The sequence below is a fragment of the Lontra canadensis genome, unplaced genomic scaffold (assembly GCF_010015895.1).
Source record: "Lontra canadensis isolate GAN:19392208 unplaced genomic scaffold, GSC_riverotter_1.0 scaffold65, whole genome shotgun sequence".
Lineage (NCBI taxonomy): Eukaryota > Metazoa > Chordata > Mammalia > Carnivora > Mustelidae > Lontra > Lontra canadensis.
This window is the reverse complement of record NW_022631059.1, coordinates 4,302,023-4,326,771: the sequence shown is the minus strand read 5'-3', so window position 1 is coordinate 4,326,771 and position 24,749 is coordinate 4,302,023. Positions and strand designations below refer to the sequence as shown.

Sequence of the window (24,749 nt, the reverse complement as noted above, 5' to 3'; positions counted from 1 at the left end):
GGGCCAGGGAGAAAGGTGGTGCTTGACAAATCTTTGTCGCATGAATGTTTCTGGATGAGTGAGACAGAGACACAGATAGAGGGCACACAGAGGGAGACGGAGACACGCAAGGAAAGAAGAAAACTGGTCTGCTGGGGGCGTCTACGCTGGAGTGGGGAGCCTGGGGGGCCGTGGCGTCCGGATATCTTCCAGCCACAAACCACCTGGCCCTTGGCCGGGGCAGGCTTCAGCCCTCCTTCCGAGGGTGCTGGCTGCATCTGGATATGGCATCCCATCGGGGCAGCGTCCGATTGGCATTTCAGGAAGATGAACCACAGCTGTGTGCAGAGTGGATTTATAGGCTGGCTTCTTTGTTCAAATCCCCAGAGTCATTTTCTTCTTCTTGATAGGATTCTGCTTGTCAGGGACAGAAGAGTTGCTGATTGTTTCTTCCTAAGTCACTGTGTGACCTTGGGCGAGTCCTGGCCATGCTGCAGGATGTGGCTGACGGAACCCCCCGCCTCGACCAACAACACCCCCCGCTGCTCCTCCCAGCCCCACGGCCATGGGCGCCCGGGGCTCTGCTCCCTTCCCAGCAATCCCCCACCTGCCACCCTCCCGGGCCACCGGGATGTCACCTTGGCATTGCCTGTTTGCAGGAGAAGGTCTTCGCTCTGCCGAGCGTGGCTTTCCTGTTGTGACTTCCCCGGGAGGCGGCGTGTCATTCAGAGCACGTGTATGTTGCACCTAGTTTCTTCCTCTGACACGTGCTCCTATTCTGTTGGTGCAAAAATAAGTCTGGGTCTGCCCTGCTGGGGTCCCCAGGATTGAGCGCCACGGTGTTGACCCATCGATTCTCCGTTTCTGTCCAGCTCCCGTCAGCCCCAGGCAGCCTCCCCTCTCCTACTCTTTGCTCTTCCCCGTGGGAGCCCTAGAGTCCGGGAGCCTGTCTTTTTACTTCTGCACTGTCCCTTTATCCATGTGTGTGTGTGTGGGGGGGTGCTGCCCACTCCTCTGTCCCCCCGGGGCCATGGGAGGCTGGGCCCCTCTTGGTCCCTCGTTAAATAACACTGGCAGAAAAGCCCATTCGACTTCTTACTGCTGCCAAAATCAACTCTCCCTCGAGATTTATAAAGTTTGTCTAACTTTCGTTCTGCCACCCAGGAGGGACCTTTGCTGCACTTGAAAAAAAACACCTACGGGTTCTGTTGTGGGTTTTTTTGTTGTTGTTGATGTTGTTTCTCTGAAAAACAGATGAGGTTTTGGCTGGAAGTCTGGGAGGGTTGGCGGGGGCGGGGGGGGGACGGGGGGGGGTGGAGAGCAAACGTAGTCGTGGTTTATTGCCCTAAGGAAAACATACTTCGGTTATGAAGTATGCCCCCTTGAAATCTCACTTGACATTCTGGAAAGAAAGAGGAACGTTTTTAAGAAGTTGGCTGAGCCACCTAATACCTTGCCTGCAGAGCGAAGCCTTTTTGAAAGATTAATACAGAGCTGGAGACAGTCCGTCACTGTAATTGTCCGTATCCTGGCTGGTTCCTCTGCCCACATGGTCTCGGTGCTGGAAGCCGCAGGAAAGCTCCATCCGGTGTGTGCCCCGGGCTGGGAGGACCAGCTCCCTTGCCTGAAGGCCGGCCCGCCCCGAGCTTCAGGGAGCCCTCCTCGCGGACCCCGGGGAGCCTGGCAGATCTGGGCGGAGGGCCTTTCCCACCTCCCTTTCCTGAATGGGGAGGAAGGGTCAGATGCTGATTTTGGTGTTTTGGGGCATTTTTCAATGGGATTAAAGATGACTCCCAAACACCGTCTCCTTTTCACACTGCTGCCCTCCCGCCGTCTTCTTAAAAACCGTGACCCTTGGCGGGTTTCTCACGGTCGCCTCGGCGCACCTGACTTTCATCCCTTTCATCAGAGAAAAGTTGCATGGAAGGGAAGTTTCGGGGGTCCCGGGGGCAGGGGCTGGTCCTCTCATCAGAGAGAACCCCCACAGATGCTCCTCGTGTGCTGTTCGCTAGTTATAATCTCTAAATTGTGAGTCATGGCCCAGGTCACCACCCGCAAGAGACTCCCCATACCAGGGCCTCGTAGGAGCCCTTACGCAACAGCTGGGGCGAGCGTTCAGCCACTGCCCGAGCTTGGAGAGGTCGCCCTGGAGGGCCCCAGGGCCCCTTCGTGGCATTAGGATGTGTGACCTGAACCAGAAATGTCAGGGACGACTTGGAATTTACCTGTTGGTTTTTCCTTCCACCTCTTACCTCTCTATCGTAATAAACAGTCCCCAGACTCCAACTTGGGCGCCCTTGGGACCCCAGCTTGCTTACCAGAGGCTGGCCATGGCGATGTCGGAAGTCTTCCCCACACTTACCAGCTGCGGGGAGTAAGAAGACCAAGTCCCAAGCTAACTGATCGTGTTAGAGGCGTCACTCCATGGGGAGTGGATTTCCAGGATTTCATTTGGGAGTGGGGCTAGGATCAGAACTGTAAATGTTTTGGAAAACATGATTTCTTCATCTGGAGGGGCAGGGCGGGGGCGCAGAAATCTGCCCTTGGAGAAATCGGATCTCTGTGAGGATAGGTTCCCCTCCCGGACCGCAGCGCGGGCTCGCTGACCGGCTCTGGGCTGGATGTTGATTAACCTCCCTGGGAGTTTCCCCTTGGTGTCCGAGGGTAACTTCTGACCCGGATAAAGTCTGTTCTAACTGCATGACCTTTACAGACAGGGAGTGCTGTGTCCCCTCTGGGTCCCCAAAATAATAAATCACCCGAGGGCCGCTTGAGGAGGCAGATGAAGGACAAAGAAGGGACAATTACTCTAACTTCCAGGGAGCAGTCATTTTTTTTTTGAAATGTAATTATGATCCAGTAATACAAATATCAGCATCTGGGATTCTGCAGTCTGAGCCCCTGTCCATTCGGTGTAAAAATGGAATGCTAATCAGGGACCAATTTTTTCCCATCGGCGGGTGGAGAGCACGGCATTTCAGGAAGGACAGGTATAGGGAGGGCGCAGTTCTGTTGGTCCAATTGTCATATGAGAAGCTCCAAGGGTACAGGGCCCTCTGCCAGGCCCTGTCCTCACCAACTCGCAGTCCAAAGCAGTGAGCGTTCAAAACCCAGACCGGCAGAGACTTGCAAAAAACACCCTCAGAACTGACTTGGTCTGAAAAACACCAAGAAAAAAGCTGGACTTGGTCAAATATTTGCACTTGTCCCCGCATTTCTGCCCTGGGCTAGAAATAAGAATTCTAGACCCGAGTTTGAAGATATTTTTTTTTTCCTTCTGAAATTAAGGTCCAAGGAAGGAGTCACGCTGTGCCCACCAAGGGGCAGGAATGGCTGTGGCAGGCCCTGGGTCTCTGTTATTAGCACCAGCCCCCACTCGAAATTCTTTTTCTGTGTGTTTGGGTTCTTTTTTTTTTTTTTAAATTTTATTTATTTATTTGACAGACAGAGATCACAAGTAGGCAGAGAGGCAGGCAGAGAGAGGGGGGAAGCAGGCTTCTTGCTGAGCAGAGAGCCCAATGTGGGGCTCGATCCCAGGACCCTGGGATCATGACCTGAGCCAAAGGCAGAGGCTTTTTAACCCACTGAGCCACCCAGGTGCCCCTGTTTGGGTTCTTTTTGAGTCTAAACTTTCTAAACATCTCTGAGACCACCAAAGAGGTGGGGACAAAATGTATTCCCTGCTTCCTACTCAGAAGTCCAAGCTCCTGAAAAAAAATCCAAAGTCTGTCCATTTTTCTGATCTGATGAGCAAAGGCAAATTGAGCTCAAAAAGATGAAAATAGAGTGTTTGGAAAATACTCTCAAACACTTCAGGGGAAACAAGTCTGGCATTTTCTTCCAGTGCTGTGGGAAAGCAGAGACCCTCCCCTGGGAGAACGAAGAATCTCCCTCAAGGCCCTCTAAGAGGTAATGAATCCCCAGTGGTTATTAATTTTCAACTTTTGGTAGTTTTTATTACCTGAGCTAGTCCGTCCTACCTCAAAGGGCCCAAGACAGGAAAGATGGAGCAGAAGGGCTTTGCAGACACTTTTTTATTTTTTAAAAGTAGGCCCCCTGCCCAGCTTGAAGCCCAACGTGGGGCTCAAACTCATAACCCTGAGATCCAGACCTGAGCTGGGAGTTGGTTGCTCAGCCGACTGAATCACCCAGGTGTTCTGCAAACATTTTCGAAAAAAACCAGTGAGCTATTGTTTTCGGAATCCTTGATCTCACCATGCTGTTATATGTAACGACCCAATGTTTATCGAGCCAGACTTCATGGAGACGTGTATTTTATAAGCCTCTGGTCAAAACACAGAGTAGCTGAGGCCTCCCAGACCATCATGGAGGTCAGAAATCTCAAGCAGTTTGTCAATCCGGAGAACTTCTTGCCTTGGGGACAGCAACTGTCTATTTTTCTTTAGATAATGTCAGTTGGTCCGAAGTCATAAAACAGGCCAAGAGCAAAGCTATCATGATTTCCCGCTTCCCTCCCCAGTGCAGGAAATCACAGACCGAAGATGGAGAAATCATGGTGCCCCCTGCACCCCTCTAGAGGGGAATGCCCGAGGAACCAGGTGGCAGGGGGGAGGCTGCTGTCGGGGCTCAAGCGTTTTGTTCTTACGGGCTTCATAACTTTTTTCTCACTTGACATCTTTATTGAGAACTAGCAAGGAGGCCCGGGCCCCCTCAGCTCCCCTAAACTCAGTTTTGGGCGCTTACATTTATGCAGGAGCTGTTAATTTTCCATTTTCTGAGCAGGAATGGAATGTTGATACTGTGTGATTGTTTTATTTATTTTATACATTTTCCTTGGAATGTCTATGTGCGGCGGCTGCCCTGGCTTGGCGGTCTCTTGATTTACGGTAGTTATAAACATTCCAAAGTAGACATGTCAGTTAAATGATACAATAACATTATACAGTTACAATTCTGTTATAAATGTGCCGACAGTTCCAAAAAACCCATTTTCTGGGCCCCTTCCCCCACCCCATTCCTTCCTGCTACCTACGCAGTGGTGATTTTGGAAGCCACCGACTCAGTGGAAAGAGGGCAGAAGATCTAAGGTCTAGTCATAGAGTGGCTTCACCACCCCCAACCCTACCCTCTGGAAAATATTTCTAAGATGGCTCGGTACTGGTGTCCAGAAGCCATATGTTCATCTGAAGAGCACATTTGAATTTTCTTTCCACCAAAAATCACATTTACTCACATAACCAATGTGTTCCCAGGAGAAGCATAGGTTCAAGATGGCGGGCCGCTGAGTAATGAAGATGATTTAACTCTCTGAGTCTGCTGCTGCTTTTCTTCCTCACCCATGCAGAAAGAGTGGTTTGTTTTTCCTAAAACCTGCTGAAAGAGGGAAGGAAAAAGACCTCTCTGTGGATGCAACAATTTGGAGGCTTAGCGCTCAGTCAGAAAACCCACCTCAGTATGTCCCACAGAGAAATATCAAGAAGAGATTCCTTATACATCTTTTTACAGAGAATACTGAGGCCGTCACACAGACTGCTGTAACTGCCCATTTCTAACTCTTTGATGTGTACAAATCTGACTGCTGAAGTCTGAGGTAAAATGGGCACCTAAAGAATTTCCATTCTCTGAGCTAAAGCAGGGGTCACCAAACTGCCCCCCAAAATTACTCCAAACCATCCGTTCTCTCTACCAGCATCTTCTTCCGGGTCACTTTTCTCTCAGGTGGGAACCTGGTTTCCCTAAAACCCATCCATCTATCCATCCGTCCATCCATCCATCCATCCACCCAACCGTCTGTTCTGTCTGTCCGTCCATCCATCCATCCATTCCTCCATCCATCCATCCATCTACCCATCTATCCATCTCCTCCATCCCATCAGTCCATCCATCCTCCACACACACGTCTTCAGTGGTTTACTAAGACTAGCACTGCTCTAGATGGAAAACAAAACAGATGTTCTGCTCTCAAGCAAAATACTGACTTCAGAGTGAGACACCCCACAGGGAAACAGAGCAGGCCATCTGGAAGAACGTCAGGGGGGCTACCTAAAGAAGGCTTGGGGAAGCAGCAGTCCTCACCAAAAGGTGATGTATTAGCAGAAAGAACATGTTGTTCAAACTGAGACACTTTAGAGGATGAGAAGGGAAGCGATTGAGAATGATCCCAGAGTGACAGGCACAAACCAGGACCGCCCCCCCGCCGCCCCAGAGAGGTGTGGTGACCCTGGATGCCAGCACTGGGAGGAGGAGCTGCGAACGTCAGGGGCAAGGAGGAGGGAAGGGACTCGTTTTCCTTGGTGAGGGGGCTCCTTGCCAGCATAACGGGGAACTAGGAGGTGAAGGAAAGGGCATTGGGCAAGAGGGAGGTTGGTGGAGGGGAAGTGGGTGAGGCGCTAGGAAGGAGGTGTGCACGGGAGAGGAGCAGAGCACGGCACAGCAGGTGTTTCTCCGGTCCCCAAGGGCCACGACAGCTCACTGGAGACTGACGTTTTTATCTCAGGGCAAAACACAGACAACATCCACCAGAGCTACTTGTGAGCGTCAGCAGCGATGCCAAAATGCACCCTCGTCTCCAGACTCGGAGTTTCTCTCACTAAAACAAAGGGGCGGGGGGGTTCTGAAATTTCGTCTACACGTCTTTCTTATCTGTGACGCGACCTACAATTTCTTGTGCACATATTAACCTTTCAGTATCTATAGCTGTCCCAACCCCAGAATCCACTCTGCCGCCACGATGGTCTCCACTAGGCCCAAAATGTCTAAACACAGGTCTTGGGCCAAGAGAGGGAGGAGAAGAAGAAGAAGGACGAGAGAGACAGAAAGAAAGAGAAAGAGGAAGGAAGAAGGACAGAGAGAGAAAGAGAAAGGAAGGGAAGGAGGAAGACAAGTTTCCTCCTTCAGTGCCATTTTTATTGTTCTATCAAAAGATGCAAATTAGAGTGGCATTCTTTTTTAATTGCTTGAACAAGCTTTGGCTGTTTGGAATGCACATGCCTGAGTAGGTCTCTCCACGGGACCTGGACCCTGAGCAGTCGGGGCACTGGGGTTTGCAGGCTTGCCCTCTTTGGGTCACCCTGGGACCAGCGGGACCTCAGCCTCCCACGTGTGCTCTGTCTCTGGCCGGTGTGCTGTCGGAGGGCAGGGACTCTTCTTGTCTCTTAGTATGAGCACTTAGTATGAGCTCAAGTGTTTAGTGTGGGGGGAGCTTCTGATCTCAGAACGTTTCGTGCCCCCCTTCCCCGCAAGATGCCTTGGCGGGACCGTGCTCCGAGCTCACACTTCACGTCACGTCCAGCTCCCACAGCAACGGAGCAGCTGCTGTACTCAGGTTGTTCAATGTCACAGTTTCATCTTCCCCACGCCAGGCTGGCCTCCGCTCTGCCTCCGTCGATTCTTCAAGGCCATGCGAGGAGCCTCGCGAAAGCAGATATCTGCCTGCGTGACCTGCCACGGGTGGGGAGCTTCGCGCTTCGCTGCCTGGCGGTCTGGCGACTTCCATCAGACGAGCGTCTGCGGGCCAGGCGGGCAGTGTCCTGACCTTGCAGGGGCCCCGCCTGCCCGAGCCTGGGCTGGCGCCGTCTGATGGGCCGGGCGGTCGCCCCATCCCCCTCCTCCAGCCGGGAGAGCGCGCCATCACCTCTGGGCCCCAGGGAAGGCTTCTGTAAACTGAAAACACACAGTGCCCGTGTTGGGGGCCTGCGCTCAGGGCCCCGCATGGAGATTGAACGCTGCTGTCATTTGATTGACAGCAAACCCTGGGCTCAGGGAAGGGCTCCCGGTGCTTCAGAGCAAAGGCCCTTTCCAGGTGCTCGATGAGGGTGTGGGTGATGGGGGCTCTCTGCTCTGTTTCTGGCCTCAAAGCTGTAGGCAGTCGCTCCCCCAGGCCAGGGGGCCAGGCCTTGTGTGACAGCCTCTGCGTGTCACCCAACAAAGGCCGTGCCCACAAGGACCCGGCCCGTGGCTGTCTGTGGCCACGTTAAATACTTGACAACAGCTGGAACTCCCTCCCAGAGGCCTGGTGACAAGCACGGGCCCCGCGGCCCAACATGATTTAAAAAACGTGCTTTGTTGATGCTCTTCTAGACTGGATGAGACTTGCATTCGACGTGACCCAGTGAACTCTGGGCAGGAAGCGGGTGCAGCTCAGGGATGGACGGAGGCATTTCTAGGGCTCTGGGTCCGCAGTGGTGGGAGCAGGGGTCATCGGGGCCTGGAGGTTTGGGCCACAGAGGACCGGCTCTCCTGTTGACTTGGTCTTAGAGAGAAGCTGCAAGAGCAGCCCTGGTCAGACCCTAAACACATGGGCCGGATTGTGTCCCAATAAAACTTTATTTATAAACATGGGCGACGGGCTGGATGTGGGCTGGATTTGGACTCCTGCTGAATCAAAAATGTCGATGTTCCAAGGCATTCTGTGTCAAGGAGATTCTGAGGTGAAAAGAGTAGCTTTCTTAGAGTCAAGGAGATTGAGGATTTGTCAGGTGAATGAACCAATGTTTGCTCCAGTCATGCTCCCGAGTGTTCTGTGGGGAAGAGGGGTACCTCACGGTGAGTTCCGTGAGTGTTCTGTGAATGTCCTTTGAGCAGCCTTCATTCCTCCTCCTGGGATCCCCACTGCCCCCCAGGACCTGAGCGGAAACCGAGGCCCCGGGAGCTCAAGGATTTGTTCAGGCCCAGCAGCCACTGTGGTTCTCGAAGGAGCCAGGCTTCCCAGATCCTGGGCCACTGGGACTCTCGGGCCTCCGGAGGCAGGAGAGGGCCGTTCTTCCTCAGCTGAGGAAGCCAAACCCAAAGTCATAGCAAGTGCACAAAGAATAACTTTTCACTTCAATTCCATCCAGATTCTTTGAACGAGAGTTTATTGCATACCTTCCATCACGGCTAGACGGGGGAGAGGCACCTATAAAAACGACTCCTGCCCTCAGGGAGCTTAATCACATCTAATCTTATAAACCATCCAGATGTAGAAGCAGCCGGAGAATTCGGAGGCGCCAAACCCCATCCTGCCCCCACAGAGCCTTCTGAGGTCTGGAACTAGATGTTTTCCAGGCGGGGATTAATCAAGGCTGCGTTGGCGCTCCGAGCCAGCCCCTACTTAATGCCTTCTAGAAAGAGCCTTATTACATGGGAACGTTGTATATTATATTCTTCACTGCACACCAGCTATGTGCGTGGGCTGCTCCCTGCATCCCTGGGCCAATAAATTAGATTTCGATTACAAGGGGAAGAAAGGCGGCCCGGTGCGTGAATGCCTCACGGTGGCTGCGGACTGAGATGTCTTGATTTAGACGCAGCCAAATGGCCCGGCGAAGAGGCCAGGAGGGCGCAGGTTGGCCCATAAAAAGCTCATAACCCCCATGAGCAGACCGTCACCTTGAGCAAACAGGCCGGCCACCCAGGGCCAGGTCTGCAGGCTCATTGACAGCTCAGATCCAATGTCACGTTCATTTCCCAAACCCAGATCATTTTCAGCTACAGGTTATCAATCTGGCTGAGGAATGTGGTCTGCCTTGGACTAGAGACCCCTTGTCTGGATCCAAAGTTTCCCAACTTGGGGCATTAAGGTATTTCAGGCACCTCCGTGGGACCAGAGGAAGGAAAGCAGATGTGAGACAGCAGGGCCCTATTGGGACCTAGGGAGGGTTGTAGCTGCAGGCCGAGCATCTTGTCTGGAGCAGAAGGGATGCAGGTGGTGATGGCAGGAGTGCAGGCAGCTGCTGTGTGGCTGATGGTTATGCTCACCAGACTGGCCTTGGAGAGAACCCCCACGCTGGAGATTCTGGCTCAGCAGATTTGGGGTCTGGTTTAGGATTTGGGGGCTTTAACAAGCCTCCCAGGTAATTGTGGGTGTCCATGTGTCACGTCTTCTGGGAGCTTTTCCAGTACCTTCTCCTTGGTGAGCATCACTGAATTTGATGAGGGATGGTCCTGTGGTGGTGGCTGGTCTCCCTGCTGGACTTCGAGTTCCCTTTGCGGGGGGTCTGGGGGTCTTTCCAGAGTAAGCCTCAGTGAGGTCAGCCAAGTGTGTAAAGGGAGAGAACATTGGAGGGGTGACAGGGCCCCTAGAAAGGCCAGGACACCCAGAGGGATTGGCCATGGGGAGGAAAGGCAGTGAGCATGGAACTCTCCATGGACATAGGGCACAAGCATGAGCTCTTGTTGCAAAACATTTCCCCAAAGGGTTCAAAGTGGAGAATTTCCCTTCATCCTCCCCCTTCACCCCTACCCTGCCCCGAAGGTTGCCCCATTTATCACACATGAACTGTGCGCATTTCAAATATATTTGAATCGTTTTCTTCCATTAACTGGACCCTACTCTCGGCGTTATCCTGCGACCTGTGTTTTCCACGTACCCAGTGTTCTGTGTCAAGTACACCTCCATACAGCTAGAAACACAAACACAAGAAGGAACCAAAAGAACACTGTTATAACGGCAGAACAGCAGAGCACCTCAGGGCCCATCGACAGAGGACTCGGGGAAACGAGCCTGACGATTCGCGGCCTGGAACATGACGCAGCAGGTAAAAAGAATGAGGGATTCCTCACCTCTGTGGTGTCTTGGCGGTCTCCCCAAGTTTGGGCTAACAGGCTTCTCACACTCTTTTTCTTTTTTGTTTTTCAATGAAGCAGACTGATTCTTTTTTATTCTGTTCTTTATCATATTTAAATCATGAGAATATCCACATAACTTAAAATTTTACCACCGTACTCAAAACACGCCTCTCAAGGTGTTACGTACACTCAGGCTGGGCAACCAGGACCCCCACTTTGTCCCATGAAGGGAAACGCTGTGCCAGGAGGCAGGCCCTCCCCATTCCCACTCCCAAGCCACCAGCCCCAGCAACCACGAATCTGCTTTCCGTCTCTGTGGATTTGCCTGTTCTGGGCATTTCATTTGAATGGGATCCTACAAGACTTGGCCTTTTGTGCCTGGCTCCTTTCACTGAGCCTAGCGCCCACATAGTAGCAGGTGGAAGGACCTCCCTCCTGATTATGGCTGAATAATTGTCCTGCGAATGGACGTGCCATGTTCTGTGTACCAGTCCCTCTGCCTACGGACCTCCGGAGTGTTTCCACCTTCCGGCTCAGGAAAACAGTGTAGCCGTGAACATTCACGGGCAGGTTTTTGTGGGGCACCTGTTTTCATCTCCTTTGGGTTATACCTAGGAGGGGAGCTGCTAGTCCCATGGGAGCTTGCGGAGGAATCCCGCGTCCTTTTTCCGGCTGCATCGTATTCCAGGCCGTGGATGGTCTTCGTTGATGGACATTGGGGTGCTCTGCTGTTCTGCCGTTATAAACAGTGTTCTTTTGGTTCGTTCCCGTGTTTGGTTTTCTAGCTTTATGGAGATGTAGTTCACACAGAACATTGTATCAGTTAAGGCATCCAGTGTAACGATTTGATGTATGTGTAACATTTTTGCTCCTTGCCCCTGTGTGAATGTCTCCATGGAGGGGCTCCACGGACTCTGCTGGTGGACCCGAGGGCACGTTTAGAGTTTTACTCCCGTGTCCTAACACCACCCGCATCTAGGCGGATGGGACGTGGGGTTCCAGCGATACACAAAGGGCTACCACTGCATTTTAGTTTGTATTTCTATGTAACGAAAGGACTAGGTGTTAGCCAGGGTGAGAAGGAAGCAAAGAACCTTTAATGGGACGGAGTGGGACTTGCCCAGTGTTCGAGGTCGCCCCTGCTGGCTCAGTCTGAAGCAGCTCAAGAAGTGGACAGTGTCATCTGCAACTCAGAAACACGGCCACATTTCTGTTTCCCAGACAGGCCAAGGCCCCAATTTAGAGAGATGGGGGGACATGCATGCAAGGTGCAAGTGTTAGCTAGGAAGCCAGGCTGCCTGCGTTCGGGTCCCAGCTCTGCCCCTTGCTTGGCTGCGTGGCCTCGGGCACTTGCCCTACCCTCTCTGAGCCTTATTGCCCTCACCTGTAAAGTAGGGAAAGGGAGGTTCTTGTTCACAGGTTGCTCATGCTGGTGGTGCCATCAGGGAGGGGGAGAGGCTGGCACCCCCGGTCCCGGAGAGTAGAGTCCATCTGCTGAGAACCAGTGGAGAGCAGAGCAGAAAGTTTTGAGAAAGGGAGGCAGCTGGGCTCCAGAGCCGGGAGTCTTCCCACTTCACTCTGTAGCCAGCGGGGAAAACCCAGCTGCTGCCAGAGCAGGGGGGCGAGCATCCCCGGGGCACTCAGAGCCCTGTGGTCTGTGGCAATGATCGCCCATTTTGCACCAGTGGCCCGGATGCTGGGTGTCAAGCTGGAATACGTCATCTGTCACCCTGTCCCTAAGCCTGGGCGTTTGGGAGATCTTCTGCCTCCTCCTGCTGCGTGGTGGTCTTGATTTTTCTCCTTCTACTTAGCGGCCTTTCCATTTTATGTGTCGTTTATGGTAAACCACCTCAAATCCTTTCTGGAAGCAGCAGGGTATAAATTATAAATAGATTTAATTTAAAAAACTCAATAGGGCAGTTTCTCTGTAAGGCTCCTAGCAATTGCTTCTGTTGACATTTCCCTCATTACCCTGGTGGCGGGGGCAAGGGGCAGGTGGGAGTTGCCGGGAAGGGGCCGAACCCGTGGGGGTGCTGCGTCTCCCCCGGCGCAGGTGCGCCCGCGTCCTCATGCTGGCCTTCCCTCTGTCCTCCCCCCTAGCCTCACACCTCCACAGGGCGACACATGCCGGCCACTGGCCAGGGCATAAATCGTGGAAAGAAGCTGGCAGGGCCATGGCCTGCGTGGCGGTGGGCTCTAGGGGGCCGCTTGTCTTTCACAGGCTCCCAGAGCTGCATGAGCTAGTTCACTTCTGCTCACTTGGCTGTAAATGTAGGCCAGTGGGGCTGGGGTCAGGCCAAGAAGCAGGGTGAGGCATCTTTGTGGAGGGGCTGTGGTGGGACCATACTGGGGGGAGGCGGAGTAAGGCATGAGCGTGCCCAGGGCTGTGTGACCTCAGGCGACATACCCAACCTCTCTGTGCTTCCTCATCTGTAACGCGGGTACGAACCCTTTCAGAGGGTTGTTGGGGGCATGATTTGCATGACTGAAATCTACCTGAAGGGCTCAGAAGTGCCTGGCACGTTCTAAGAACCTCACCCACTCTTGGCTCAAGTTCTGAACTTTTGCTTTTGGGGGAACACACCCGCTGATGTAGATCATTTTTATAATGTTGACTCCCCTGCTCCTGGCTTCACCCAAGAAGCCCAGATCATAGGCAGTGGAGGCCAAGTCGAGGATCCTTTCCTCCCTTCCTCCTCCCTCCTTCCTCCCATCATCTCAAGTGTTTGTTGAACACTTTCTTTGTTCTCTGTAAGGAGGGACGCAGTGGTGAGCAAAAACAGACATGTTCCCTGCCCTCCTGGAGGCCCATTCTAGGCAATATTTAAGAAAACACACAGAAAGAATTGTCTTTCAGAAAATGGAAGAGCTTGGAGGTGAGATTGCTGGTCGGCCCCACCCCCCAAAGAGGGGGGTTGGAGCTGACCCCTGAATGATGAGAAAGAGCCTGCAGGTAAAGCTCTGGGGAAGAGCTTTCCAGGGTCATGGGGGCAGCAAGTGCAAAGGCCCTGAGGCAGGAGGAAGCTGGGTGGTTTGGAGGCACAGAAAGAAGGCTGAGGGGGTTGCGGGGGATCGATCCTGGGTTGGAGTAGAAGGTGGGGAGGTGGAGATGCAGGCAGGCAGGGGCTAAGCCCCACAGGGCCTGGTGAGAAGTTTGGATTTCATTTTTTTTTAAGATTTTATTTATTTATTTGACAGACAGAGATCATAAGCATGCAGAGAGGCAGGCAGAGAGAGGAGGAAGCGGCTCTGTGCTGAGCAGAGAGCCTGATGCGGGGCTCAATCCCAGGACCCTGAGATCATGACCTGAGCCGAAGGCAGAGGCTTAACCCACTGAGCCACCCAGGCGCCCCTGGATTTCATTTTAAAGGGTTAGAACAGAGAAAGAGACTCTAGGGTTTTCCTCTCTGGCTCTCCCCCACCCCACCCCCCCCACCTTGTCCTAAGGCTCCCAGGCCCGTTGGCCATCATGATGGACTTATGAAGGTCAGATTTAGGGGGGATGGTAGCAGTCACAGGTCCGTGGTGGCCCCACCTCCATGACCTGTCACTGACGTCTGTCATGCTGGGACTGGGAGCCTGGGGGGCCCGGGCCTCCCAGAGCACTCTGTTCTCCGGTGCTGCGGCCACTGCACAGCTCCAGCGAGTGGCTGGTGGCTCTACTGACATCATTGGTTTATGTTCCGTTTGCACAGAAAGTTCATAGTTTATTAAATATACAAGCGCCTCACATTTTCCAAGGGGAGAGCGGTTCTTTCCCACCTGCCCCGAGCCAGCTATAGAACTCCGCAGCTTAAAGAAATGGTGAATTGATTCATTTCTTCTCGGAGAGATTTGTTTTGTTTCTCCTCCGTGGGGATGCCAGGCCTGGAGGACACAGAGAGAAGAAGAGGTCATCATCTCTGCCTTATAGCAACCGGCAATAGGGCAGCTCTATTAGCATAAGCTGAAAAGTTAAGAATGGCTGAGTGCAAGTTCACCGTGCTGGCAGAACCTGTGTGCTTGTGATCGTGGAAAAGGCCTCCTAGAACCAGCTGACAGAGATCGAGCAGGGCTCGTGGCCAGACAGGTTTGGATTAAGCAAAGTTAGAAAGCGGCTCATCCTGCGGGACTTGTCAGAGCCTCCACACTGTCAGTGACCTGTTCCTATGTCTGGTCCTTCTGTCACTTTCTTGTCAGATCCCGGGAGCTTTCACTCCCAGGGTCCAGCATCTGCATCTCTCTGTTGAAGGCCTCTCTCAGGCTTCCAGAACTTACTTTGTCTGCCCACATAGTAAGCGGGAATGTGCCTGGGAATTCACAGCCCCCACCCTGGGGGCAGCCTTTAACTGATAACTGGGGCATATGAGTGTGAGGTTATGTATACCTTGCTCCCTCATTCTGGTGGGAAGGACCCTGTGGCTGATCCCCACTGTTTTCCAAAGCCTGCTGTAAGAGTGAGTCGGTTACCCACCCTCCATAGGACAAGCCCCTGAAAAGTTTCCTAACTAATCCCTCTCCCTCCATCCTTATCTCAAGGCATGTTTCTGGGGACTCAACCCAAGACAGCAAGGCCTCAGACTGGAGATAATATATGGTTTTAAGCAAAGCTAGACAGCTGTCTACACTGCAGGACTTGTCAGAGCCTTGCCTCTCTACGTGCACGGTGGTACTACAGGAGGGCTGTGGGAGGCTACATGGTACTCACATTGACTTGCCCAGAGACTGCTGTCACCTGGGGGCACCCCAGGAGCATGCTTTGGGTACTGTGTTGTAGACAAAAGGGGTGACTGTGGGAAGAAGCTACAGGGCCCAAAGTCATACTGAGAATAAGCAGAAAACTGGTGTCCAGAATTTCAACACAGGTCTTGGGGCTCTAAATCCACACCCTTAATGATCGCCCCTCCCTGGGCCTGCCAGTCCTCACCCCACCCCCAGGCTGCACTGGGCACATCTAGGGCTCCCCATTACACCTTCATCATCCGAGTTAGTCGTGGCCATTGACAAAAACATGAAAAGTACAGGGAAACAGACGTCAGTTGCCTTGATTCCCTGCACAGCGAGCATGCCGGGGCCCCCGGCTTTTCCTACACAGATGTGCACGTCCCCCCAGGCACCATCTGCTGAGGGCTCCCTCTGTGTGCCCCCACAGCCCTGCAGAGGGGGATGATGAGTTCCCCCTCTGGCAGGTGAGGAGCTGGGAGAAGGGAGTGCTCACCTGCCACAGAGTGAGGAGATGGCCCTTGCACCTGGACCATTTCACTGGGGCGCTGTCTCCCACACTCGTTCCCCATCTTTATTTCAGAACATTTCAAATGTGTGTGGAAGGAGAGGGCGGAGTTTACTGAGCCTGTCCACACCCACCACCCACCTGTGCTGGCCACGCCTGATTCTTCTCTGCCCCTAGCTATCCGCTCTCCCATCCCGCTCTCCCATCCCGATGCTCTCCCATCCCGCTCTCCCATCCCGAAGCTCACATGACTTGCGACTCCTGGCACTGCACCCTCCCGCTCCTGGCACAGTGTTTCTGTCTGTATCCAGAATGCAAGCGCCCAGCAGCGAGGGCTTAAAGTTTTGTTCCTTACGGTTTCCCAGCACACAGCCTTGTGCTCGGTGCGTAGTAGATGCTCTGTAAATTTTTGTTAGATCTCTCCCTCGTGTGTCTGCCTCTCTCTGCGTGTTTGCCCGTCTACCCACCCACCTGCCTACTCCGCCCTCTCTCTATCGTCTGCCAATCATATCTATCATCTATCTGAAAACATGTTTTAAATGAAAAGAAGATCCTTCTCAACAGACTTTGTTGTGACTTTCTGCTTTCCCTTAACAAATCTGTTACAACCACGGCTCCGTGTCCATGAATACGGGTCTCCTTTGCCCCTGTGGTTACTGCCTACACAGCCGCACATCGTGTGAATGTACTGTCAGTAGTTTAACCGATTTTCTTTGGGACATTTAGGTTGTTTCCAATTTTACATTATTGTAAACGATGCTGCTGTGGATATCCATGTTTGTGGGCTTCTACAGTGATTTCTGTAGGACCCATTCGTGGACTTGGAAGGGCTGGCTCCAAGAGCACGCACCTTAAAAGGATGGCTTTGGTATTTTAAGCACATTTTGATGGATCTTAATGATGGATGGTAACCCTTATCGATAAAAAGTGACCCCCCAGTGGATTAGTTTTACTGCGAATTTGGTGTGAGAAGGTGGATGTGATCTGGGAGCTGCCTCGAGGGTGGTGGTGAGGCCCGGGTTAGCTGGTGTAACCGGGACGGGCAGCATGCGCCCCCCGGCCCCAGGCCTGCTCTCGGCAGATGGCGGTGGGGTGCGTGGTGGGAGTCGTGTGGCTAGTGTCCCCCGCTCGCGCCGCCTTCCCACGTGGCTCACCGCCGGCCTGCATGCACGGTCTTCACCGCCTTCTACTCTGACCCCTTCAGAGTTGCTTTGTTGACACACAGTCCCTCTGTCCCAGGTTCCTTTGCTTATGTGGCCTCTTGGCTGTCGCTGGGACCCAAGTCCCTCCTCCGGAGTCACCTGGAATTTAAAGGCCATAAAGCCTAATGGTTCAGACCATGAGCTTCTGGAATCAGGTAACAAGCTAGAGTCCTGAATTCACTACTCAATAGCTGTGGGGCCCTGGGCAAGTCATTTCATCTCTCTGAGCTTTAATAGAATTTCTGCCTGCCCCCAGATTGGTGGGAGCATCAGCACATGCAAGGCCCTCACTGCCTCACAGAGCAAACACTGACCACCCCCTCCGCCATGCTGGGCTGGGTCTCGAGCCCTTGGGGTGCGTGGGCTTGTCCTAAGGCCAAGGAAAGGCACTGGGGGACTGGGAGACCGGGGTTGGCATGCCTCCCCCACTGGCACTGCACACTCCATGGAGTGGGCTTTCTGTCCCCCGGTTTTCATGGAACCCCAGGGCCTTGCAGGGGCTGGGCACAAAGCTGGTGGCAAGAAGTGTCCATGGGCTGAGTGAGCGAATGGCAAATGGCCGGAGACCTGGGGACAGTCACGTCCTCTGAAGCTCTCTTCCTGGAGAGAATGGCAGGGGGGCTCTGATTTACCTCCCGGTGATACTCAAGGCAAATAAAGTGGTAAGGTCCAAGCCCACGGCCAAAAAGGGTAATTCCTTTTTGCAAAAAGATACTGGTTGAGACTGGGGAGCAGAGCACAGGTTTCTGGGGGAGCCGGGGAATCAGCACAGTGGTGACAGGAATCTGATCTGCCTGGGTTGCTAGGCCAAGGGCAGCGGATGGAACCAATTGGTCTTTGGGGGCTGCTGCAGGCTGGAGATGGGCGCATGTGGCCTGCAGAGCTGCCCCCGGGTCCGTGGGCCATCCATGCCGCGGTGGGGTGAGGGTAAGGAGCCAGGCCAGGCTGGGCTCACATACACGGTGGTCCCCCCTGCTTTCAGCACACGCTCTGAACTAGGCATGTCTCCTCGGGGCCCTGGTGCCCCTCTGCTCTCCCGGCCGCGGCTAGAGGCATCCGTGCCCTGCCCTCGTCTGTGCAGAGAACAGCCCAGCTTCTGAAGCACGGTGCTTGGGGAGCTCGCCATGGGCTCGGGGGTCATGTTCTCCCCATCCCCTCAAGTAGCTATCGCCTGGTGTGTAACCCTGGCTTCTGGCCCAGTGTGGGCACATAGTAGGCTTTCAGGAAGTCCACGTGGACTGAACAAGTGAATGAATGAATGAATGAGTGCATCATGACCTCCTTATTCTCCAGCTTCCAGTAAAACCAACCTGTGTCACTCAAGATTTGGGTCACGCAAACCTGTGCCTGAGCTGGACAGCAGCTGGCCACCACGCTCGGCCAGAGCACTCGGTGTGTGCCAGAAGCTAAGCCTTCAAAGGAAAGCCCTTGGCTGCTGGTGCTGCCCCCCTCCGATCCCCCACGTTTGAACAGAATTGACTCCCCAGGATTGTGGAGCACTGAGTGGCCCTTTGCAACATGCTCGCAGAGTGCCTGGCACAGGGTCCATGCAGGTGTCACCAGCTGTGCTGTCCCATGTCCCCAAGGGCAGAGGGACAGTGGGCTCTGGTGGTGCTTTGGGAGATAAAGAGAGGCTGGTCTTGGGCTGTGCTGTTAGCTGGGGTTCATGTCTCTTGCTCACCTCTGCAGCTCCAGCGGGCCTTCAGCGGAGGAGGAGACGGGGTTGAACGCCCCTATTTCACAGATGAGGACATCAAGTCTCATAGCGGAAGAGCCTTGTCCTAGAGTCCAACGATCCCTTCGCACAGAATAATTTGTTCACTCAGCCAGTGCTTACTGTGCTCCCACTGTATCCCGGGTGACTGTGGGGGAGCTGGGACGGCGAGGTAAACATTCCTCTCTTGCTCTCTGAGGCATCTGGCCATCCACCTGCAGCACCCCCACACCCCCGACCCGAGGCCCTGGCTGATGTCCACGGCAGTAGGACAGAACTGCCAGGAAAGTCCGGAGGCCTTAGGAGGGGACTCTGTGTTGGACTGAATAATGGCCCCCCAGTGATGGCCACTTCCCAAAACCCAGAACTTGAGAACATGTGACCTTACATGGCAGAGACCCTCAGATGTGATTAAGGACCTGGAGAAGGGGAATGTAGGGGAGTTAATGAAAGACGGAGGCAGCTGAATCCAGAGCTGACAGTGAAGAAGTGTCTCTGTGCGTGGTAAGGATCATCTGTAACAATATTCTGATTACAGAGGATTACTGGCAAGTGGGAGAAAACTTATCAAGAGATGAGGGGAATCCCACATGCATCACTTAAAGAAAGTGGGGTGTATATTGCACTCTAAGGAGGGAAGGAGATCCACCCATCCACCGCCAGTCTCCAGAATTAACTCTGTGAAGGTCTCTTTAAGAGTCTGGTTTATTTTTTATTTTTTACTTAACTGGAGTTCTGGGGCCAGTAGGCACAGTGTAGTTTTTAATTAGTGCCCATGGCCTTGGCCGATGCCTGTGAGACTGAACTCACAAATGCAGGGCCGTTGTCTGACCCGATGGCGAGAGGCAACTCAAACCTAGGAATTATTTTTCTAGCTTTTTTGGCTATTATTCCTGCCATCTTATGTTTGGCAGAAAAAAGTCTTTACCCAGCCTGAAAAGGTATCCACAAAAACTAACATATACTTGTGTCTATATTTTCCCTGTTGTTAAACATCTTTTTTTGCTAGTCCCATTAACTCAGTCAGATTCTTCCCTTCAAATCCTTTAATTTCCTGAAGTTTTTTTCTTATATTTGGGGCTGACTGACTGGCAAAGGCAAGATTGTCTAAACGAGTTATCATGCAACTTTTCTGAAGTTTACCTCAAGTTGTCTAGCTTAGGTAAACAAACATTTAAAGACAATAAAATTTAGAACTTAATATCCATAAAGGTGTGTTATTAAAACATATTTTTTCTCTTTAAAATAATCTTCATTTCTAGAGATAGCCAAATCAGGACTAATTTATTTGAAAAACAAGTCTAGTTTTAGCAAACTTGGCCCAAGTATTTACATAAGTTTAGTAGGAACAATGAGTGATCATACAGATCTTTAAGAATCTGCTTTGCTGGAACTTTTATAAGGAATCTTTAGGTTGAACTTTTAGTAGCCTCTCCAGACCAGAAGCCACACCACGTACTTGCCATCAGACATGCCTGTAATACCTATCAATTTGGGCGAATTCCTCTTTCTGAGGTCCCCAAAGTATCCTCAGGTTCCTGCACCTGCCAGGAAGTGACATTCTTTACTCACCTGGGGAGGCTGCTGGGACCTCTATCAGCAAGGTATCAGGCCAGCAGTTCCAAGGGGCTTTATGGCTCCAGGTTTTATAAAGTCAACCTTAGTTCCTTTAAGCTGTCTGGTCATATCTGAGTCTTTTTTAAATATGACTTTTCAGTCAAAGTCTTGGTAAGATAACCAGTGTTTCCAATAGTGTCCTGTTACAAAGAGAACAGATTCTTATTGAACTTATTCAAATGACTGATTGCCACGGAAGAAAGAATACTTACTGAGATCTTTTGAGTTTCAGAGGGTTCAGATAGAGAGAAAAGTTGAATGCCTTGATTTGTTTGCAAATGAATTCTTTTACGTAAATTTCTGTAAGTCATAGACATCTTAAGAAAAAGGTTTTTCTAGTCTGGAAGAGTAAACGTTAGAGAACCAGCAATGTTTAAAATGAGACAAAACATTAAGAGACACAATATTATAATCTTTTAGTTTGTTTAGTCCCATGTTATTAATTCTGGTTTAGTTTGAAGTCCTAAAGTCGCCAGAGCAACTCCATCTTGGGTAAATAGGTCCTTACAGCCTTGACTTTAGGACTTCTAAAATTGCACGATAAAAAACGTCTGTGCTCCACGTCACTAAGTTTGTGAAAAGTTGTTATAGCGTCAAGAGGAAACACATACAGACTGTCTCTGGAAAGATGATGTCCGAAACATAGCATCACAGGGTGGGTTTCCCACCAGGGTTCTGGGGGGCTGGAGGAGCCAGGAGTCATTGGGGGGATGTGGACTGCCACCAGCAGGGCTGAGTTGTCCCCTCTGGGACCACAAAGGGGTGGCCATGCCCTGCCTTCTAGGCACCCCATCAGCTGCTAACAGGGGCAGAGCTCTGCCCCCAGCAGTCTTCCAACTCCCTGTGCCCCTCTGGTGACAATGGCATGGTGGCTTTCCATTAGAGGAGCAGAGGAACCATGGAGAATGAGGAGCAGCTCCTAGCCCCTTGCAAAGGCGTGAGGGCACAGGGGGCTGGTGGTAAGGCCTGTGCTCCCTGGCAGTTGGCTTGCTGGTAAGGGGCTGGACCGTTTTGGAATTAACTGGCCCTGTTGGGGGGAGAGGTGGGCTAGGAGGGAGATGCCGCCGTCACGGGGACGGCCCACATCCCTTGAGTCTGCTCTGTCCACCGGCTGCACCTTTCCACTTGACATCCATCACGAGCCTCCTGCTCACTCTCTGCCAACGTTGTTCCTTCTCGGCCACATCACTGATCTTCTAATGGGATTGGTTATGTTTTAAGTTTATTGTCCCTTTGCTTCCTGTTTCAGCGGGAAAATGGATTTGGGAGTCAAGGGTCCTGCCTTGGACTCCTGGGTTGTCTTTTTCCAGCTTCATGGCTTTGAGCAAACCTCTGAGTGTTGCCCTTGGTGGCCAGACACCCTCCTTGTGATTACTGGGGAGATTCTGCCTCCCCAGCTTGTTCTGAGCTAGGTCATGTTCACCCTGCTGTCCCCCTGGCTCCTGAGAAGCACTTTCTAGGTGTTTGTGCAGGGAATGAGGCCCGTGGTGCATAAAGCTCTTAGCTCAGGGCCAGGCACACACATCTTCCCCAGGCGGCTGATGGCACGCCCCCTTCCCACTCTCTGCTCGGTCTTCCTCTCTCCTCCTAGCCCTCTCCTTCAAGCTGCTTCTTGACTGTCTAAATTTAGACCCTTTGTGGTGGACTTTTGAAATCATCTGCCCCCTAATTATCTTCAAAAAGCATCCTTGGAAGTGGCACCTTTGATGTCCAGGAACATGACGTCGACACCTTTCTTTCATATTCCGCAACCCATGAGCCTCGCTTCTCTTCCCTGCCGTCCAGGAAACTTGGAGAAGCAGAGGCGCCCAGGTCTGGGTGTGCTCCTGGAGGCATCTGGACTCAGAACCTGGCGTTGATGAATGAATGATGAAGGAATGAATGCATGTGTAATAAATCAGCAGAAGAATTGGAGAATGAAGAATGAGCTCTGGTCTTTTCTGTAGCTCAAATGATCTTGGAGAAGGCATGCTCAGTGGTCGGCAGTTTCTAACATGTGCTCCATGGATAAGCAATGCTGCCAAACATTCACAGGTGTTATCCAAAAAACACAAAAAGCTAGGGGCTTCCCATGCCAGAATAGTTTGGAAAATGCTGGTGTTCCACAAAATTAAACAGGTTTCTTCCTGGCAGGACTTCTCAGAGCCTTTACTATGCTAATATGCTTTGTAAATCTCCCCCGACCACCACCGGTCCCCGCCACCCCCTGGCCAGAATAGTGTAGATTATGCAGTTTTCTGCAACGTGTGGACCGTGGAGTCTGCGTTTTAAGGAGGAGGTGAGGCAGAGAAGGCTGGTGGGATAGCTTTTCCTGGGGGAGGCTGTTCTAAGGAGAAGGTGAGCCTTCTGGTCAGGCAGAAGGAGCTACAACTGAAAGAGAGAGCAGAGGGCCCGCCAGCCAGGCAGCGGCTGCTTGCTCAGCCCCAGGCCCAGAGCAGATCCAGGAGAGCAGGTGACATCCTGGTGGGCAGACTTGGTGTCTCGCAGGAGTGAGGGAGGCTATCGCTGTTGTCGGTCGACAATTGTCTGCCTCAGTTCAGAGCCGGCAAAGGATTCTGCTGGGCTTTATGTTTTCTTATCTTTTGCACCCGCTGGGTCCCTGCCATGGGCCGTGGCTCCCTCCAGAAAGTGCTCGGCAAGAGCTAATACATAAGGTCACTTGAAAACGAAGCTATTATTCCCTTCTTAAAGGTTAATGTGTTTTTTCCAAGGAGTGTGTGAGTGGAAATTTCAAGTATTCCACATTCTTCATTTAGCTGGGTAATGTCCTGAGCTACTCCAGAAAACCAAGCCCTTGAACAGCAAAAGAGGGGCCCAGTGGGGGGCGGCTGGCTGCCCTGGGGAGCGGGGGCGGCTGGCCGCCCACAGAGGGAGGTGAGACCGACCCACCTGTGGGCTCCGTGGTGGGAAAGGACAAAAGGCTGCAGGACATACTTTAGGGAGGGGGAGCCAAGCCATTCAGTAATGAGGACGGGGGTGTCACGGGTCCCAGGTGGTAAATATTTGTGGCTTAGGGGGGCAGAAGCTCTCTGTTGCCCACTACTCAGCACTGTTGTCTCAAAAAGCAGCTGTGGACAATATGTAAATGAGCAGGGGCAACTGTGTGCCAATGAAATTTATTTACAAAAGTAAATGCAGGCCTTGGCCATTGGACCAGAGTTTGCTAACCCTTTATAATTCAAAACAAAAAAGAATGTCCCAGGTTGGAGGTGGGGGATCTTGTAGGGCTAATGCCAGAGGATGTGATGGGCTGGACAGGGGAGAAGGTGCCAGAAGGGCTCCCATCCAGGTCTGAAATAGACCCATCTTAGGGCTGCTGGCCTGGCTCGGCTCTCCAGCCTCTGAGGGCCACTTCTTCTCCCACCCATGGCGGTGGAGGGGTAGTAGATGGGGTAAACACAGAGGAAGACATTGGATCCCTGACTCAGGAAGGATAGAGTGTACTGAGCATGGTAGGGCAGACGATGCAAGAACGCCCGGGTCCCAAGGTGGCCAGGGGTCCCCCAGAAGGAAGAATGGGATGGAGATGAGGTCGAACCACTAGCCAGCAGGTGCAGTTATTAATCCCAGAAGTCAGCCTGGAGGAGGTAGATTTTGCATACTGCCCTGAATGCTGAAAGAAGAGAGGGGAGCCATCCCTGTAGCTCAAAGGGATGTGTGTACCCAGTGGAGGCTGGGGCTGGAGACTCTGGCTCTCATCCCTCCATCATACCCTTGGTGGAACCATTGGTGAGTCTCCTTCTTCTGCATTAACAGACTATAGCTGGGTGTGTGATCACCCAGAATAAAGACCACACTTCCCAACCTGCCTTGCAGCAACACATGGCCATGCAATAGATTCTGGCCCTTGTGACATGAGGGGAAGTGTGCAAGCGATTTCCAAAATTGTGCTCTTAAAGGGAAGGGGTAGGCCCACTCCTTGCCTTTTTATTCCTTCCCATTTGCTGGGATGCAGAAGTAATGGCAGGAACCGGAGCAGCCACTTTGTGTCTTGAGATGGAAGGTGTGTGTGTATGTGTGTGTGAGACACAGAGTCAGGAGGTAGCAGAGTCCTCAATCTCAGATGGATGTGGAGTGGCTCTACCAACCCTGGACTGTGACTCTAGACCTTTATGGGAGAGAGAAATGAATTTCTGTGTCAGTTAAGCCACTACTCTCTCTGGTTCTTTTATTATAACAGCTGAACTGTAAGATCCCTCAAGGCAACTCCAAATAAACCACAATTTAAATAAAAATCACAGGTTTGCGATGCAAATGAAGCTCCCAAGCTCCTTCCACTTGGACGTTCTGGGGCCCCGTGCTGCTGCTCTGACCTTCTCCAAGTGTTCACACAGCTTCCTCCTCTGACCACCTGCCCTCCTCCATCATTCCAGCTGCCGACTCTCTTCCTATCCCCGGGTCTCAACAAGCATTTCCTGGTGGAGGAAGGACTGAAGGGTAAAGGGGGCGCTGCTGAGGCCCCCTAAGGCCAACAGAGACTCCTCGTCCTCAGCAGCCCCTAATCTTCATCTTGGCCTCC

General features: G+C 52.4%; 1 protein-coding gene across 1 annotated transcript in view; it reads right to left on the bottom strand.

Moving 5' to 3' along the window:
- Positions 1-18,663, bottom strand: part of APCDD1L (APC down-regulated 1 like) — a 118,652-nt gene extending 99,989 nt beyond the window's left edge. Inside the window, exons 1-2 of the mRNA XM_032878712.1 lie at positions 18,581-18,663; positions 7,475-7,602 (exon numbers count right to left, since the gene is read on the bottom strand). Of these exons, the coding sequence (XP_032734603.1) occupies positions 7,475-7,602; positions 18,581-18,663 (211 nt within the window). The remainder of the gene's footprint in view (positions 1-7,474; positions 7,603-18,580) is intronic.
- Positions 18,664-24,749: the final 6,086 nt, after the last annotated feature.